The 18158-nt window shown below is 46.6% G+C and overlaps 1 protein-coding gene across 1 annotated transcript in view; it reads right to left on the bottom strand.

The window, feature by feature from the left end:
- Col4a2 (collagen type IV alpha 2 chain) overlaps positions 1 to 18158 on the bottom strand; it is a 139874-nt gene that overhangs the window by 83947 nt on the left and 37769 nt on the right. Inside the window, exon 4 of the mRNA XM_034520012.2 lies at positions 13936 to 14016. Within this exon, the coding sequence (XP_034375903.1) occupies positions 13936 to 14016 (81 nt within the window). The remainder of the gene's footprint in view (positions 1 to 13935; positions 14017 to 18158) is intronic.

The raw sequence follows: 18158 nt of genomic DNA, 5'->3' as shown, positions 1-18158 counted from the left end.
TAAGCCATATGGATAGTAAGAAATGGAATAAATATTCCACCATATCTCATGTACGTCAGAAGCCATCTGAATTTTGGAAATGAAATGCTATGAGTCAGAACAATGTCTTCCCACAACACCCATTGTGCACACGAAGACGGGAAACTCAGACACAAACAAGAGACAAACAGCAAAACCTGCCAAGAAGGTACAGGAAACACTTGCTCATGTTCACCCCAAAAGTGGAACAAGACACTAATTATTTTTTCAGATGAATGTTAAAAATAATACACGCTTTACTGTAGTGGCCACAAGATGAGATTTGAATACAGCATTGTTTAAAAGAAAACAAAACCTCTCATCATAACCACTGTTTAAATTGGAAGATTTATCTTTATAGGTTATCTTTCTTGGCAAAACGAGATAAGATTTTTGTAGACAAGAAAAAAAAGCTATCTTCTGCAAACAACATGTGTTAAAAATAATCACAGAGATAAACAGACAATAAAAGGTTTAAATTTTAGACAACAGGACAATACTGCTAGCTTTGGTTGAAAGAATAGGGTGTCAGTAAACCCAGGAAGAGAAGCTATGGAGGACCGGCATTCTTATTTCCACACTCCACTGTGGCCAGCTCAGAAAGGAGTCTGCCTGGGTCTTCACTGACAAAATTTACCATCAAACAAAAAAGTATGCTGCAGGACTCTGGGCAGGCCTTTGTGCTTATTCCACTCTCATTCAAGGTCGTAAGGCCCCTCGTTCAAAGGAACCACCTCTGAAAGGGGACCCTGAGCCTGAGGGTATGTTGGGCCCAGTGAGGTCAATGGTCACTGTCAATTTAATAAGTGTATTAAATACTGGTGTGCATGCTTCATTTACAGTGTCAGCGTCTGTGAACTGAGGTGAAAACAGTTGGAACCCCTGGAGTAGCATCTGGGGGCAATGGAGAGCCAAACAGAGGAGCAGTGTATGTGGGGGTTCCCCAGCTCCTTAGGGTAGAATTTAATCTTGGCTTGACTGGCTTGCTTTCCCATCTGTGAGCTGACTCCCCACAAAGGTCTGGATTTCGTGTGCTTCAATGCCAAGAGCAAACAGGGACCAACAAGGGACTTGGTGACAAAGGAAGAGGGATCTCGGGATACAGCCAGCCTCAGACCACAGGCAGCAAAGTCTCAGTGCGTCTGGAGGTCCTGTCTCAGTGCCTATGGCTGTGGCCAGAGAGAAAGCACGTGCAGAGGCCAGATTAGTTGGGAACCAGCAGTCAGTAAGCTACTCCTGGTCTGACACATGAGATGAACTTTAAAAGGCAACAGTGTATTCAAATAACCTCTCAGGACATTAAAAGAGTACACACTGTGCCTCTTTTTTGAATTTTCAGACAAGCACTAAAAATAATAAAATTCCCATAGTGTGCAACACTGGCTAATAAAAGGTTTTTCTATGATGGTAAGCTGTTGATCTAGAAAGACAGAGAGTATAAACTTTAACACACGATGTATGTAAACGCCTACATGTGCACATGCATGACATGCAGACGCCACAGTGCTGGGCATGCGGGCCGCAGCTCATGTCTTAGTTCTAGGAAGCACGATGGCAGCCAGAGTCTCTTCCTCTCTCAGCGGCTGCTGGGAGGGACACTTGGTCATGAAGATAGTTCTTGTCCCCTGTAAATGTCAATGTCAGAAGACAACTTATTCAGCTCTGCCACTGGCTTTAGCTTTTCCCATGACTCATCTCTCCTTCTAAGATAACTGACATTTCTGAAGGGCACTCTTTTTATTAAATTTTATTTCCCTCTACTAAAGAAGTCATTCTCATTTTCTGAACTTGGGAGGCCATTTTTTTTACCCACAAAGTCCTTTCTGTTTATTTTTTTTGTTGCCTTGTTCTCCTTGAGGGTATGCAGACAGCCACATACCCTGTCTACCAATGCTCATCTCAAAATAAAGCCCCCAAAATACCAGTGGCAATTCCCATTTATAAACATCCTTCTTGGTCCACGGCCACCTTCATGGGATGTCTGTGTTTGAATTGGGTCACATTTAGATGAGAGAGATGGGCAGGCAGAGAGATAGAGAGAGAGAGAGAGAGAGAGAGAGAGAGAGAGAGAGAGAGACAGAGACAGAGACAGAGACAGAGACAGAGACCAGAAAGACACACTAAGGGGAGAAGAACACTCCCCACACTTTTCCATACAAGCCACCGCAGTTACACATTTTAGTAACTCAGCAGGACTCAGGATCATCCTAGACTGAAGTTCAAAGGCAACTGCCACAGTGGAAGATCAAAAAAAGAAAATTTCATACAGAAAGTCTGTTTCAGCTGATCTATCTATCTATCTATCTATCTATCTATCTATCTATCTATCCATCCATCCACCCACCCATCCATCCATCTATCTATTAGACTGGGTCTTACTATGCTGCCTCAGCTGGCCTGGAATTCACAGAGATCCATCTGCCTCTGTTTCCTGAAGGCTGGGATTAAAGGCATGCCCCATCATATCTGGCCATCTTGGTAGAAATGTGTGAGTGTATTTGATCAAGGTGGTGGGACATTAAAGCAGAGTTTCTGAAGCGTGGCTCTGGTCTTCAGGGAGAGGTTTGCCCCACTCTACTCCCCACTGCTGAGGCAGCAGGTGCTGAAGAGAACTGTATCTGATGATCTGAGTCTCAGAATGGAGGCCAGAGTAGCTCAAGAGCCATGGCTGGAGGAGAGAGTATCTAGAGAGAAGTAGAATCTGACAAGAAAATCAGAGTGGCCTCTGATGGAGAGCCTGCTTCCCCTGCTAATGCATGACTACCCTTGGGTTTTATTCCTCCCTCTCGCCTGTGGTGTTGGGAATGAGCCCCAAGCCTTCATGCACGGCTGCAGCCATTCTTGCCCTTAGCCAAGCCCCGCTTGTCCTTGGTTTTTTTCTTCGAGTGAAGTTGTGAGCTTTCATGTAGGGATGCCATGTTGAGTGACAGTCCCAAAGAAGAGCTCAATCCTGCAGCTGGGAGGCTTTCGATCCCAGCATTTACCAGGTGTCTTGTTTTGAGGTGATGTGACAGGGTATCTCACATAGCCTTGGCTATCCTGGCACTTCCTATGTAGACCAGGTATACACAAAACTTTTAACCCCAGTGTTCTGCCTGGATCTCACTCTGGAGGATTACGAAGCTATTCTGCCTTTCCCTTTCCTCCTAGGTTACCAGGAATGTCTGTCAGACTCCCATCTCTGGAGCCATCTAGGAACACATGGGCATCCCTCAGCCTCAGAACTTTCTTTTTCTCTTTCTTAAAATGCAGTTGGGTGCCCTGTTAATGGTCTATGCTAGTAGTTTCTTCACTGTGTGCAGAGAAGTGGGAATGTCTGTAAAATGTCAGGAAGGTTTGCTTCTGCAGCTGCTTCACAACTGTCTGTCTCTGTCTCTGTTTCCCTGTCTCTGTCTCTGCCTGCCTGTGACTGTCTGTCTGTCTGTCTGTCTGTCTATCTGTCTTTCTGTCTGTCTCTTGTCTCTCTCCCCCTCTTCCTCCTCCTCCTCCTTCTTTCCCTCTCTTCCTCCTCCTCTTCCTCCTCTTCCTCTCCAGGGTCTCTCTAGGTAGCCATGGCTGTTCTATAACTATGTAGACCAGGCCAGCCTTAAACTCACAGAGATCTGCCTGCCTCTGCCTCCCGAGGGCTGGGATTAATGGCATGTGTGCTCTGGTACACTCCTCCTATCTTGTAAGTTGGCATGGTACATACAGCTTGGGGCACACAGTAGACGTCCAGGGGTTCATGCATCTTGCCCTTTGGGACTGGGGTTCTCATTGATAAGTAAGATCTGCTGACTCTGTGGGCTGGGCTGTGACGAGAAGCCTAAAACAGCACATTCAAAAGAGAACCGCCTTTTCTGAGTGGATTCTGCAGATTTTGCGACAACCCAATGGGTACACAGCCACTTTCAACAAATCCAAGACAGGCCGGTCTGGCTGACTGACGTTAACTAGGATGTGGTACACAGATCTAATCTAATGTTCTCAGACAGTTATCAGGAGCCCCAAGAATGTCATGTACTTAACATGCATCTTTTTAAATGCAGCTATTCCCACGCGGAGCCTGGACCCACCAGTGTTCTTCAGTTTTTATTATGGAGAACCCAACCTCAAACCATCTGTTTCTTTATTTAAAACAGACCTTCGGGTTGAAGATCAGGTCTGCACCTCCCAAAGACAGCAGTGCAGTAAAACCCAACGCTGAGAGGGTCAGGGGAGCCAGAGAGCCGCATACCTCACCCACTCAGAGCTAATTGCTTCCACCCCCTTGCTTCTCTCTTTCTTTCTTTTTCTATTGTGGTCTCAAACCTTCTAGAAAGTACCTGGGAAATGTAAATGTTTGTCCTCTAGTGAGTGTGTCTTTTCTGTCTATGTGTTAAGGGGAACCTGGCCAGTTAATGCTTGTCTCGAGCAGCTGGACGCTATTCCTGCATCACTTCTAGAATGTCAGTGTCTGGGCTGGACTCTGGATATTTTGATCTTTCTAATCGGTGAGGACATGTGGCATTTGGAAGGCTGCTTTGTGCTTCCCATATGAGTCAGACATCTGACCACTTGAATGGTCACTTGTCCTCACCACCACAAAGAGCTCAGGGACAACGGAGCGCTGAGCTGCTCAGAGCCACAGGCTGGCTGGCTAGCTTCTTAGGACAGTTCTGAGATTCCCAAGGCTGCCAATGATAAATTAATTTAGTATTTGCCCTGATGCCAATGACAGAAACATAAGATGGATGTGGTCTCTTGGTTTTGGATATTGAAGAGAGCAGTTCTTGCTGTGGTAGAGATGGAGAAACTGGGACAGGGTCCTATAGCCCCAGAATCCATTGTGTGCATGCACAGAGAAAGAGCCAGTTAAAAGGCTCCCTGGGAGAAAAAGGCATAAAGAGTTATGTGGTGGGTCATTCTACCATACTGTCCTCTGCTTATTGTTTTAATATGTCTAAAATAAAACGAGGAGAGTAGCTTGGTAACGGTACAGACTCTATTATAGTCTCTTTACTTCTGCAGTCACTGGACAGAGCCAGCCCACAAGGATGCTTGTTAGATCCTTGGGCAAACTAACTCTGAAGGGCCTTTGTGACCAGCTGGACTGTCAGACAAACTGCGTCATCCCTTCCATACGGAGACCCAACGGTCCCAGCTGCCCCCTGAGGGAGATAAAGCTACACAGGGTCCTTGCAACACCACACATTTTCTCACAACTTTGGCCTTTTTAGAGATCCCGTAATTGTTAAGCGTGAACTGGAAGTGCAGAAAAGAAACAAAGACCTCAACCCCAGCGTGCCTTCTCTCACAGAGAGGGGAAAATGCTTGAATGCCCAACTTGTCAAAACATTCCATCAAGAGGTGGGAAAGGGAAGCTGTCTGAGGCCAGAGCCCTTGTCTGGTTTACAAGAAGCTTCCTTTAACTTTGGTAATCAGCAGCCTGTGGGAACCAGTGGAGACCAGCTGGCTCCAAGTTGCCTTTCTTAGCTGGTGGACCACATGGATGTGGTTCCCTATGGGGAAGTGCTTGGAACTCTCAGATGACCCTTCTCTATCTGCATCAGCTGCATTTCTGTGCCTCCGAACTTCCAAAGCAATGACTACAACTTTCTATCCTGCTCTTCAGAAAACACCTGCCACCAGGAAAAAGGCAATAAAAGGGTTATTTTTTTTTCTCTGCACTTCCTTGCCTCCTCTGAGCTAGAAGATTCCTTCTCTGGGGTTTGCTTGTTCTGATGTCAGTTCCATTGGTCCAGAGGGCATTTGTGGCTCTCTGATCTCCAGGGAGGTGGGATTCAGGATTCAGGAATGATTCTGGGAGGTGGCTTTGAAGCAGCAGCAACTTGAGGAGTCAAGATGTTTAACTATGAAAGAGTCTGTCAAAGGCTGACGGTGCTTTGTCAGGGCACACGGGTGTGCAGCGCTCATCCAAAGGGACAAGGGTAAACAATATATCTAAACACCGCAATTCCTGGGGACAGCCCCCACCACATCAGGGTGTCACTGCGCACGGCTGTATCTCTGTCCTGTGTTGCTAATAGTCGGGTTTTATTGTGCACTGGCTTAGCTGATACAATGAACAGCCAATGATGTAAATGCCCCCTGCTAAGGCCAGTGAACTTGCACCAAAGACTCCCCCATTTCCCATTATTTTAATAATGCATTAATTAATTAATTTGCTGATGAGAACAAACCTAGAGTAAGGCTTAGGTAAGTTCGGGTAAAGGGAATGATGGTTTCAAAGATGATGGAAATACATCTTCCCTTTAGTGTATATGTACAGGGAGGGTGCTGGTGATTGAACCATGGAGCTTGAATGTGCCGGTGTGTGTTGCTTCTCAGCCACACCCCAGTTCTGAGCTCACCATCCGCCAGCCATGGCATTCTTCCCACAGTGATGCTCTGTGCCTCTATTCAGTGAACCTGTGTCCAAACTTGTCTTTTAGCAATGTTTTTTCTTCCTGTAGCCCAGGCTGCCTCTGAGGCCCCGATCTTCCTGCCTCTGGGGTCACAGGTGTATGCCATCATGCCTGACTGTATTTTTTTTTTCCTTCTAGATGGATCTTCACACTGACCTGTTTGGGGTATTAAATCCTAAATAATATTGCCATTGTTTTCTGACATTAAATATTGTCATATTAGGATAAAGTGGAGGGGATTATTCAAAACAGTGACCTTCCCATGCAGAAAGATTAACTCATCTCTACAGCTGCTCACAATCCCTCTTGCTCGAATGAAGAGTCTCTGTGTGCGGGAGGCAGTTGGATCCCCAAAGTCCCCCAGTATGAAAGCTACCAGACAGGTGGAGATCTCATCAGAGACACACATGGAGCCTCATGTTGGAAAAGCAAGAAGATCAATGCTTCTTAGAGGCCTTGGAGAGCGGCAGAGAGCTTGGTGACCTCCCAACCTCCCAGGAACTCCTTTTATGGGCTGATTGAGAGCTCATCAGTCAGCGGTCTACACAGCTGGGCCTCAGCCTATTTACTTTTGAGATCAGATCTTATTGTAAAGATCTGAGCTAAATAGGTCGCAAATGGTGGTCAAATGTCCAGGGAACCCTGACTTTCTATTGTTCCATTCTTCCCTGGGATGCACTATCTAGGATATTCTTACACATTGACTAAGAGTTCACTCTCTTTCCCTCTCCCTTTGTTCCTCCCTCCAGCCTCTCCTCACCAGAGCTGACCTTAAGGACACAAGCTGACCTCTAGGACCCTGTGCCCTTGGCTAGCCCATCTCCTTCACTTGGGTTTATCAATTAAGGTGAGATCTAACACCCATCTTGCCTGCTCAATAGCACGTTTCGAGCACCCAGGCACTGCTGATCGAACACGTTGGGAGGAAATTCTTTTTAAGTGTGCATGTTTCAGGAATATGAACACTGGCATATGAGGGTATAGATGGCTTGGAGTATTTGGGTGGTTTGGGTTTCTCAGTGCCCCCTGACACAGGTGCCTCCTGTAGCCCATTCCCATGTGGGAGGCAGGCTTTAGGTCCTTCACAACATTTTCTTAGATTCAAACGAGACACATATTTGAATGGCGCCTAAAACACTAACCCCAACCAGCTTCCCTTCATGGTCTGTGACCCTGGTTCAGCTAAGTAACTTCCATAAGAAGGCTTCCCAGAGCTTGTCTTATCCCCTGCAGACGACCCTCAGGCTTGTGAACTCTTTCCTCTTCTCTTTCCAACTTAATTTTCTCAACCCTCCTGCTCTCAGGTTCCCTGTGGGCAACCCGACTTTATCCTTGAAACCCATGAAGCACCCTTTGTCTTTGGGGACACCATCTGCTGCTCCTGGATCAAGGCCTTGCTTGCAGCTGCTGGAGTTGGATCTTGTGATGTTGGAGTGTAGATTCCCATATGCAGAGGAAGCTGGGGCACTTCCTAATGCAGCAGACACCAGCAAAATGTGATTTTCAAAGTCCAGCACCATATGCACTTTGAGGGGACATGGCCCTGATACATGTATCTGTCCCCACGAAACCCTCAGGTAGCCAAGCCATAGCTCTCGTGCTGAGGGATGTCAGGTCCCGGCATTCCCTGCCCTAGTAACCTGCCCAGGTTCTCCAAAGTAGGTGAGAACCACCGGGAGACTGGAGTCGTAGGGACCCGGAAGCTAGCTTGTGTCTTTGCTACCTGTGAATGATTCTTTTGCCCTTTCCTGTGGTGACTGTTTGAAACACTGAGGGTGACTTCTACTGGGTATGTGGAGTGGCTGTGCCACACCAACCTAACAGTGAAGAGGGCATCGACCACAGCAATGCTCTCTTAGAGAGAAGACCTTGTCATTGGCTGGCTGCCCCCAGCCTCTGTCCTTTCTGTGCCTGATCTAATTTTATTTATTTATTTATTTATTTATTTATTTATTTATTTATTTATTATGTTTTTTGTTAAATCATCCCAGAAGCTCTTCACAGTCAACGGCAAAGATCCAATGACAAGGCATTCCTCCTTACGATGTTTCTTCTTTTAAAAATGACTGTGTCTCACCGTGTAGCCCTGGATGGCCTGGAACTCAGTACGCAGACCAGGCTGGCTTTGAACTCATAGTGATGATCTACTCTGTGGTATTAAACAGGCACTACCAAGCTTAGCCACTATACTCTTTATCTTCACTGGTTTCTTTCACTTCGATTTACGTTGTTAGATTTAAGGAATCCCCGGAGGGTGAGAACTATTTGTCTCCCAGATCAGAGACCCCACGGTGGTGGTGAGAGAGTCTTAGAATGTAAAATGCAGGAGCTAAGCCTTTCTCATTGCCTTGAGGCACCCACGTGGTGCACACACAATGATCAAATTTTAAAAATTAAAAAAAAAAAATGTAATGGAGGCAATGGACTTAACCAGAACTCGTGGTCAAACATTGCACGATTGAAGATTTTAACCAACTGAAAAAAATGAACAAAAATCAATCTCACTGGTTCGTAACCTGTGACCTCTCATGACCTCTTTGGCAAACCTCTATCTCCAAATATACTTATATTAGATTCATGACAGCAGCAAATTGTTAATAAGAAGTAATGAAAATAATTTTATGGTTGGAGGTGTACTGGCTGATTTTGCATGTCAACTTGACATAAGCTGGCGTTATCACAGAGAAAGAAGACTCCCTTGAGGAAATGTCTTCATGAAATCCAGCTGTAAGGCATTTTCTCAATTAGTGATCAGAGGTGGGAGGGCCCATTGTGGGTGGTGCCATCCCTGGGTTGGTAGTCCTGGGTTCTACAAGAAAGCAAGATGAGCAAGGCAGGGGAAGCAAGCCAATAAGTAACATCCCTCCATGGCCTCTGCATCAGCTCCTGCCCCAAGTTCCTGCCCTGTGTGAGTTCCTGTCAGCAACGTGGAAGTGTAAGCTGAATAAACCTGTTTCTCCCCAACTTGCTTCTTGGTCATGGTGTTTTGTGCAGGGATAGAAACCCTGACTGAGATAGGGGGATGACTACCTGAGGAACTGTATTAAGGGGTCACATCATTAGGAAAGTTTGGAACCATGTTCTAGACCAACCTTGGAGAGTTCTGGAATTCACACAAAGCTGTCTTCACCTATCGCTCTGTTTCCTGTTTATTAACTTGTTAGATCGTGACGCCCTGGCTTTGGATGTTTCTAGGATGGAATTCACTCCATGTTTTCCACTGAGCTGCCTGCTGGCTTCACAGTGTATAGAAGAAAGAGCAGGTTAGGAGGTCTTCAACCATCTGCTAGAACTGTGTGTGTCCTAATTCACCAGAAGAGGAAGGTTAGCCTCCTGCTTTGCTGCTCCTGGCCTGAGCAGGGAGTGAGGGGATGGAGGGCTCTGCCACAGTCCCCACCTCTTCCTACTCCAGTCCTGTGCCTCACAGGAATTTTCTAGAGACTGGTGGTTCTGCCTGCGGGAAACAATGACCACCCCACTCCCTGCAGCTCAGCACATGGAGCAGAGAATTGTGCTCTCTGTATTTTACACAGACCCACTCACTCTGTAACTTGAGCATTCTCTTGGAACTGGACCACAGTGCATTTGTGATTTCTCCTTGGAGTCCAAAAGTTATCCAGTGACAGAGTTTCTGCTGTTGGCTGTCACCATGGAGAGAACACAGTAATGAGGGTACCATGTCCATATAAGGCTGAGTTAGCCGAGCACAGCCTGCAGGGAGGCTGCGTGGCAGCTACAGCAGCACCGTGGGGAAAATATATGGTAAGCGACCCCAGGGGAAACTGTGGGAAAGAACTCACCATGCACAAGCTCCCTGGAGTCAGACTCCGCCCTACAGCTATTTTTATAATAACATTATTTAAGAAAAATATTATAGAACTAAGAGCAGATCAGAAGTAACCCTGCTTTCTGCAGAAGCATGAGTGAGGGACTATGTTATAAATCCCTTCTGCCTGCATGTGCCTAGAAACAGAATCTAAATCTTCATCCTTGTTTGAGATGAACACACATTTGGTAAAAATGTCCAGTGACATCTTCAGAAACACACACACAGTGCAGTGTCATCATGAGTCTCCCTGGCAGCTCTGTCTTACCCTGCATCATCCAGTGTGATCCACTTGGATTAACATGTTGTGTGATGACTGAGCCTGCATCCTCCTGGTATCCTTCTGCCCTCTCACAGGTGCAAGGATGAGATAGAATCATGGGAGTGTGCCCTGCCTTGTGACTGACCGCATGAACATGGGCATATTGAGAGGGTGACACTAAGGTGAAGTGTCATGGTGGGTGTCACTTCCTTGATCTTAAAAATCTGCATAACGATGAGAAGAAAGCCATACCAGGCTAAGCTCTGATGACCAGACTGGTCAAGTGAAGAAAAGAGTTAGCTCTCCATTTTATGTGGCCATGGCTAAACCAGACCCAGGTGCTTTCTTAGTGAGGGACACTGGGAATGATGAGATTTCAGTAGCTGTGCTGTGGACTCCCTAAGTTTCAGACATGCAGAAACCCTTGACAACTCCTTCCTGGAACCTCTGAGAAGAGATTGTGTGGCATGTGAGAGCACACCGCCATGCACACGAGTCTCCTTTCAAATAGTATGAGAGTATGAGTGGCCTTTAGAGAGAAAAACATCCTCACAGAGACATCACCCAAACCTCTCATCCATGGGCTCTGCTCTGGGTAATCATAGTACATGTGGAATGCCAAGCAGGAGCTGCTCCTTGGGCTCACAGCTGGCTTATCCCTGGAGGCAGGATGCAGTGTCCTCCTGGGGTCTAACCATTTCCCTTGCCTGGTTCTGGAGATATCTGCTCAGCCCCAATTGATCTGCTCTGTGTCCATATAAGGAGGCTGAATCAGTCAGAGCTTAGAGAGCCTGTGCCTGGCCTGGGAAGCCACTGCCTGAGGTCAGACACCCTCTTCACTCACAAATCATCTCACCCTTGACAAATCTATAGCAAGGCACAAGGGGATTTGAAATATCAAGAAATGAGGCTGGAGTGGTGGTAGAGGCAGGAGGATCTCTATGAGTTCAAGGCCACTCTGATCTACATAGTTTCAGGCCAGCCAGGAATACACAGTGAAATCCTATCTCAAAATAAACAAATTAAATAAAAAAAATAAACAAGCAGTGAAAAAAAATAAATAAATAAAATATTGTTTCTAGCTGGGCGGTGGTGGCACACGCCTTTAATCCCAGCACTTGGGAGGCAGAGGCAGGTGGATTTCTGAGTTCGAGGCCAGCCTGGTCTACAGAGTGAGTTCCAGGACAGCCAGGGCTACACAGAGAAACCCTGTCTCAAAAAACCATATATATATATATATATATATATATATATATATATATATATATATATTGTTTATACTATATAGGTCTGTCCTTTTAAAATGTTGACAAATGATCTTCAGCTAATAGTCCCAAAAGGACTCAGTCCAAGCAGGGAAACCTTTGACTTAAACTAAGCACCGCTGCTTTCAGAACTAGGGCCCCTCAGCACACCTCTCTCATTAACACAATTCAGCCAAGTCAACAAAGACCTTCACATCTGAACAGAGGGCCCTTGTCATCACGATCTCCTGCAGGACCTTGAGGAGGGGCTTGGGGAGACACTATATGGGATCGGTGTGTACCCCAACCACAAGGGCCAGTCATGCTGCCGAAGAGGAATGGGAACCCCCACTCTAAAGGCTGACGGGACAGACAGACCTGGGTGGAGCTCACTGGGGACTCAAGAGCCATTGTGATTGATGGCTTCGAGACACACATCATGCAGCTGCTGTCCAGCTGTTCTGGTGAGGCAAAGGTGAGGCAAGCAGGGTGTGGTCCCAGAAAGAAAGATGTAGCAGACAAGGTGGCCCTGTGTGGAACACTACTCTCCACAACCCTACACACGCAAACTGGCCTATGGGCTGAGCCTAGGTCTTGACCTTGTGGATGCTAAGCATATAAGACTACCTCCTTTGAAAATGAAATATAGTTTAATTGCATCTTATAAGGGTTGAAGAAATAGTTAATAGTTTGGGTTACATTAATCATTAAAGAGTCTAAATTTATTTAAAAATTCATCATGTGGTAAACATGTCTGAAAACAGAGCAAAAGTAGACTTTCATTTTCAGTCTATAATATAATAAAATGTCCAATGCTGAGGCTACTAATTTAAAAATGTATGGTTCACACAACAATAATACTATATAATACCTGCAAAAGGCAGACAGGAAGAGGAAGAGAGAGAGAGAGGGAGAGAGGGAGAGAGGGAGAGAGGGAGAGAGGGAGAGAGAGAGAGAAAAAGAGAGAGAGAGAGATAAGAGAGTAGGAGGGGAACTGATTGAGAAGAAGGGGGAGGGAAAGTGTGGAGTTGGGGGTGAGGGAGAGGAGAGGAGGGGTGGGTGTGGTCAGAGCACAGTGTGGACAAGTATGATATTGTCAAAAAAGTACATTGCTTAATGAAGAATAGGATACACAGATACCTTTTTAAAGAGAAGCATTAGTGTATTGTTGTGTGTACCAGAAAGTCCATCTTTCTGGCAAGATGGCTCAGCAGTAAAGAGCATGTGCTGTTTTTCTAGAGGACACATTTCAGACCCAGCACTCATGTGGTGGCTCCCAACCATCTGTCACCCCAGTTCTGGGGGACGTGATGCCCTCTTCTGGTCTCTGTGAGCATGGCACACAGGTAGTACGCATACATGCATGCATGTAAACGTTCAAACACATACAATAAAAATAAATGAGAATTTAAAAAAGTAACCCTGAAACTGAAACACCAATTTTAAGGACGGTAGAGCAAAACCCAAAGACATGTTAAATCCACTTCCTACTGGGGGCCATGGCGACCACTCAGGTGCCATGGTAATCTCCCAGGTGACCTTCTCTTTACTTGTCTAGGAAGGACCCTCATCAAGCACACTCAGTACAAGTGATTTCAACCTCGAGATTCTTGTTCATGGAGCAATTCTCAAAGCTTTCAAGTTTGTACACACCCATGCTGCTTCACTGGGGCAGCCATGTTCTGCTTTATATAACATAAGTTTCTTTATAAAGTATTTGCCTATGTAAATCATGAGTCTAGAACATCTCTGTATTAACACACACTCAATCTTACAAAACATCCTTCTGTCTTCACTGCACAGCACAGTGTTCTCTTACTAACCTTCCCTAAACATTACAAAGTATCACACAAATGCATTACATTTAGACACATTGTTGCAAGTACCCTGCAGCATGAACACAGGAGGCAGAACACAGCTTACAGGCTGGGCTACATAAGGAACTTGAGCCTTCTCAGGCTTTGGTACCCAGGGGTCTCTGGAGCCAATTCTCCGTAGCTATCTAGGGACATCTGTGTTTGTGTGTATTCATTACCATGAGAAATAGGACAGTGGTTCCATTGGAGCCCATTTTGTGACTTATTGCACGGTAAAAGGGAATCAGCTATATTGTGTCATAGTAAAGTGTGATCGAACTGGTCAATTTAAGGCACTTTCAAACAATGTCAAGAAACATTATTTTACACTGCTGTGACTTACCCGTGCTCCTTTCTCTGGGTAGCACTGGCAGCCCCCGCTGCAGTCTCTCCCTCCACAGGGCACATCCAACTTCTTCACACCCTGTAGAAACCAGACACAAGGCAGAGTTAACTTAAGAGAGTCATCATATCCCACTGTGGGTCCTTACTCTAACATCAAACCTTCATTCAAAATGGTCCACTGGCCCCTCTTAACACAGATATAGGTACAAAGTCCCCACCACGGTGCTGTCCCAAGCATGTGCTGTCTCATTGCCATCCAAACCCCATACTACTGTGGCATGCTTGTGGCCCTGAGTGAGACAAGGGCTTGCTGCTGGCACAATACATTCTGCTGATGACAGCCTTGGGAGGAGCACTGACTCCAGATGTTGAGCCAGGAGCCTAGACTTGAGGACCAGAGGAAACATTCCTCAAACCCAAGGCTGCCCAGGGAAACACAGTTGCAGAGCTCAGGAGGTAGATTCTCAGAGGCCTGGAGATTTGAAGGAAAGCGAGCCGTGGCGGGAGGGGTTGCTATGACCACTGTGGCTCCTGCCGTGGAAGGGCAAAAGAAGAAGATGCTTGTAAGGAAATACACCTGTCAGCAAGATACCCCCAACAGCACCGCAACTCAGGTAGACACATCATCAGGAAAGCTCACTCCCTTATTCCTCTCCCTAACACCCATTTTCTTTGCGGTGAGAAGAAAAAACTGAGGAATGAGCCTTTCCTAAGTCCTGGGTTGGTTATCTGGGGTAGCTTCTTGAGTGTCCAGACCCTTAGGGTGTATTTTCTCACATCCTAGTCTCTATCCCAACATTTCCGGTGAGAGAAGAATGAAGAGCCTGGATCACAGGGCCAGGGGCGGGGCGGGGCGGGGGCGGGGCTGGGGTGGGGCGGGGGCGGGGTGGGGGCGGGGTGGGGGCGGGGTGGGGGGGCTGGACTTTCACTCTCACACAATGCCCACAGGACCCAGAAAATTAAGTATCCTGACTCTCTTTCTCCTCTTCTTACCTAAGTCAAGCACCAGCTGTGGTTCCCACGATCCCCCACAGGTATGTTAGGACACCCTTCCCCATGCTGGAACAGGAGAGAGTGCAAGCACAAGAGACTCGGTCTGTCCCATCTGGACCACAGTCTGATGCCATCCTACCCACAGAGCCCAAGTTGTTGGCAGTTACACCTAAGGCAGTGTATGTAGACATTGCTTGCTTCCGACATTCACGGTACCCCTCCAATGTCAAAAAGGTTTTAACCATAGAATCAAAGCTATCTTTTATACTTATATATTTTTGCGCACATGTGTGTTTTGTTGGTGCGCATGGGAGGTCAGTGGACAGCTCATGGGACCTGGCTCTCTCTTTCCATCATGTAGATTTCAGGGATGGAACTCAGGTCGTCAGGCTCGGTAGCAAGTCCTTTGCCTGATGAGCCATCGCACCAGCAATAATGCAGAGTTTTCATTCTGGGTTAAGCCTCAAAAACATTGTGGAAAGTCACAGGGAAACGTAAGTCTCAGTGCAGGTGCCCGTTGTGTTCCTGTGGAGAGGCCAACCATACTGCTATGGACCTTCACCTGCTTTATATGTCTCTCAGAGCCCAGGATTTATCCACAAACAGCTTGGGGTATGCAGGCACCGCAGACATCTGACTCAGCACCATCGGGCCACCGTTCACTTAGGGGATCTGCAAGCCTTCGGGCTCTTTTTATACAGACATATCCTCCAGGGACCTCACCCCACAGCACCGTAGTTAGAATCCTGACGATGATTTGCTACCTAATCTACTGTCTGATGAGTTTCAAAAAGCCCAGCATTCTCAAAACTTTTAAGAAGCAATTCCCCCAGAGCTCTTCATTGAGGTAATAAAAACAGGGGGAGGTCCATGGTGTAAGAGTCAACATATATAAAAATACTTTCATGCCTTTAAAATATGAATCTATGTTTTTATCAGGTTTTGTGTGTTTGTGTGAGAGCGCATGTCTGTGTGTGCGTGTGCGTGTGTGTGTGTGTGTGTGTGTGTGTGTGTGTGTCTTCAGTGCACATTTACACTGTTGAGTCATTTAGTACAGGTTTTGAAGATAGTATTTCTAGAAATAAGGTACAAGTTGAAACATGTGTTTCGTCAAAGACTCTGGGCACCAAGGTCGAGCCTGGATGGGTCACGCTCAGGTCATGTGACCATGACCCGACTGGACAGTTATCTTGGTAGTTGTCTCTCATTTGCCAATAATTCACTCAGGAGTTGTTGGGGACACGTAGGGAAGTCTTCAGGTGAGAAGGGCAAGACCTATGCTCATTCACATTCTTCAGCTGATGAGTCACAGGGTATTTTAATTTTGATTTTAGAGCCACTTGCAAAATCCCTGTCTAAAAATCAATGGCTGAAATGATTTTAAAGGTTTCAAATTGATCCAACAAGCTTCCTTGGAGTTGTCCCTGCATTTAATTGTGGAAACGAGCAATACCAGTTGGAGCACCCTGTCTCATGAGCGAAGGGCCAAACACACTGGGACGCAGCCCTTAGACATCAGACCAGTTCCGCCATGGCCTTTCCAGCCATCTCATCTGTCCTGCAGGGGCTCTCTTACGAATTCCAGCATCTACAAGAGCCCTTGGGAAGTCGAGTGGAGTGTCTGGTCTCTGGGACAAACAGAAATATTGACACACTGGGGCAGGGCACGTGCTCCAGACTGACTCTTAGAGACTGGACATGTCTCTGGACTGAATTACTGCATGTTCCTAACAGGAAGTGGGGCTCTGGAACTTCTCAAGATGTGAATGCCTTCCTGAGATTGTGGGTGAGGATAGAGGGGAACTCGTGTGGGCTGTGTGTCTGGAGAACTGTCCCCCTGCCTCAGAAAGGAACTGTGTCAGCTCACGAGAGCCCATTGATCCACACTTGGAATCTGAGTCTTGGTTCTACTGCTCAGCTCAGTTCAGGGGCAAATCACAATCCTATTTCTTGCCAAGTACTTAAGAAAAATGGTGGTTTCTTCCCCATTGACCATCTTGAGGAACCTGCTCACCCCCTCAGTGATGGAGACCATCCTGGACTTTATTTCTATCTTCACAAGAGTGAGCCTCCCCGTTTGAATCCTCTCTAAGCATTTTATAGTTCTCATTTTACAAAATCACAGGTTAAAACCCGGGCCCCAGGGGTACGTAGGATGGGGAGGCTTCCATAACCTCACTGGGCTCTGTGGGCTGCCCACATCCATTCAGCTGAGCTGGCCAGACTCGGCTTTTGAGATGTCCTCAATCCCAGGGTAAAAAGAACTCAGTCCAAGGTGGTAGTTACACCGAAGATCCCCCAAAGTGGCCACGAGAGTCTCATCCCCTGAGACACCAGCTACACGTGTTCATGTCTGCTCTGAAGTTACTCCTCTCTTGGGATTCTGAGACCAGTAAGGAGCCTGTGTTGTGGGCTCATTGTCCTTTGAGGGTATCTGATACTCCAAAATCAAACTATCTGGATGCTGCAAGGGTTTCTGGGGCCAAGGGCCGGCTTTCTCTTGACAAGTTCACTCACTCCTCACTCACTCGTGGACTTACACATGTGCACACTCATGCACACTCATTCCCCGTTCACACACTCATATGCAATTATAGACCCGTTCACACACTTCTCTCTCACACTTACGAAGTCCCTCACTCACACACGCCAGCCATGGTTTCACCCTTTGCTAACTGCTTACTGTGGACTATGTACTGTGCAAGGCTCTGGAATAAAGCAGAGACATATTAGACGTAGTCCCCGGCTTCATCATGTGTGAGCAAGTAGAGAAGATTGCTTAAGTAAATAAGTCAATGCCTAGATTGATATCGTTTGAATTCTGGTACAACATTTTGAGGAAGAGGGTATCTGGAAACTAAGCCAGGAAGGAGGAGGTGATGGATAAAATTGTACACCTTGACAGACTCACTCAGACTTGCCCATATGCTGTCCCTATGCAGATGGCCTTGCTGGCATCTGTCTGTGGGCCACACTCCCAAACTTTGCAAGGACTAGGATGTCAATCATCAACTCCTTCCTGGAGAAATCACACTAGCCATCCAATCAGCCGCCATACGAGACACTGAGCCCTATCTAGTATATCTGCTCTACAAACAAGACAGAAGACTGGATGTGGCTATCAGAGGAAGGAAGGGGACACTAATGTCCACTCATCATCAGCTTGGATGTATACTGCATTGTAGAGAGCCAGTAATGTGGAAGTAAAGTTAAGTCTGGAGCAGGCAT

This window comes from Arvicanthis niloticus, chromosome 16 (assembly GCF_011762505.2).
Source record: "Arvicanthis niloticus isolate mArvNil1 chromosome 16, mArvNil1.pat.X, whole genome shotgun sequence".
NCBI classification, from domain to species: Eukaryota; Metazoa; Chordata; class Mammalia; order Rodentia; family Muridae; genus Arvicanthis; species Arvicanthis niloticus.
Note: the sequence above shows the minus strand (reverse complement) of the source record. Positions and strands in the feature narration are given on the sequence as shown.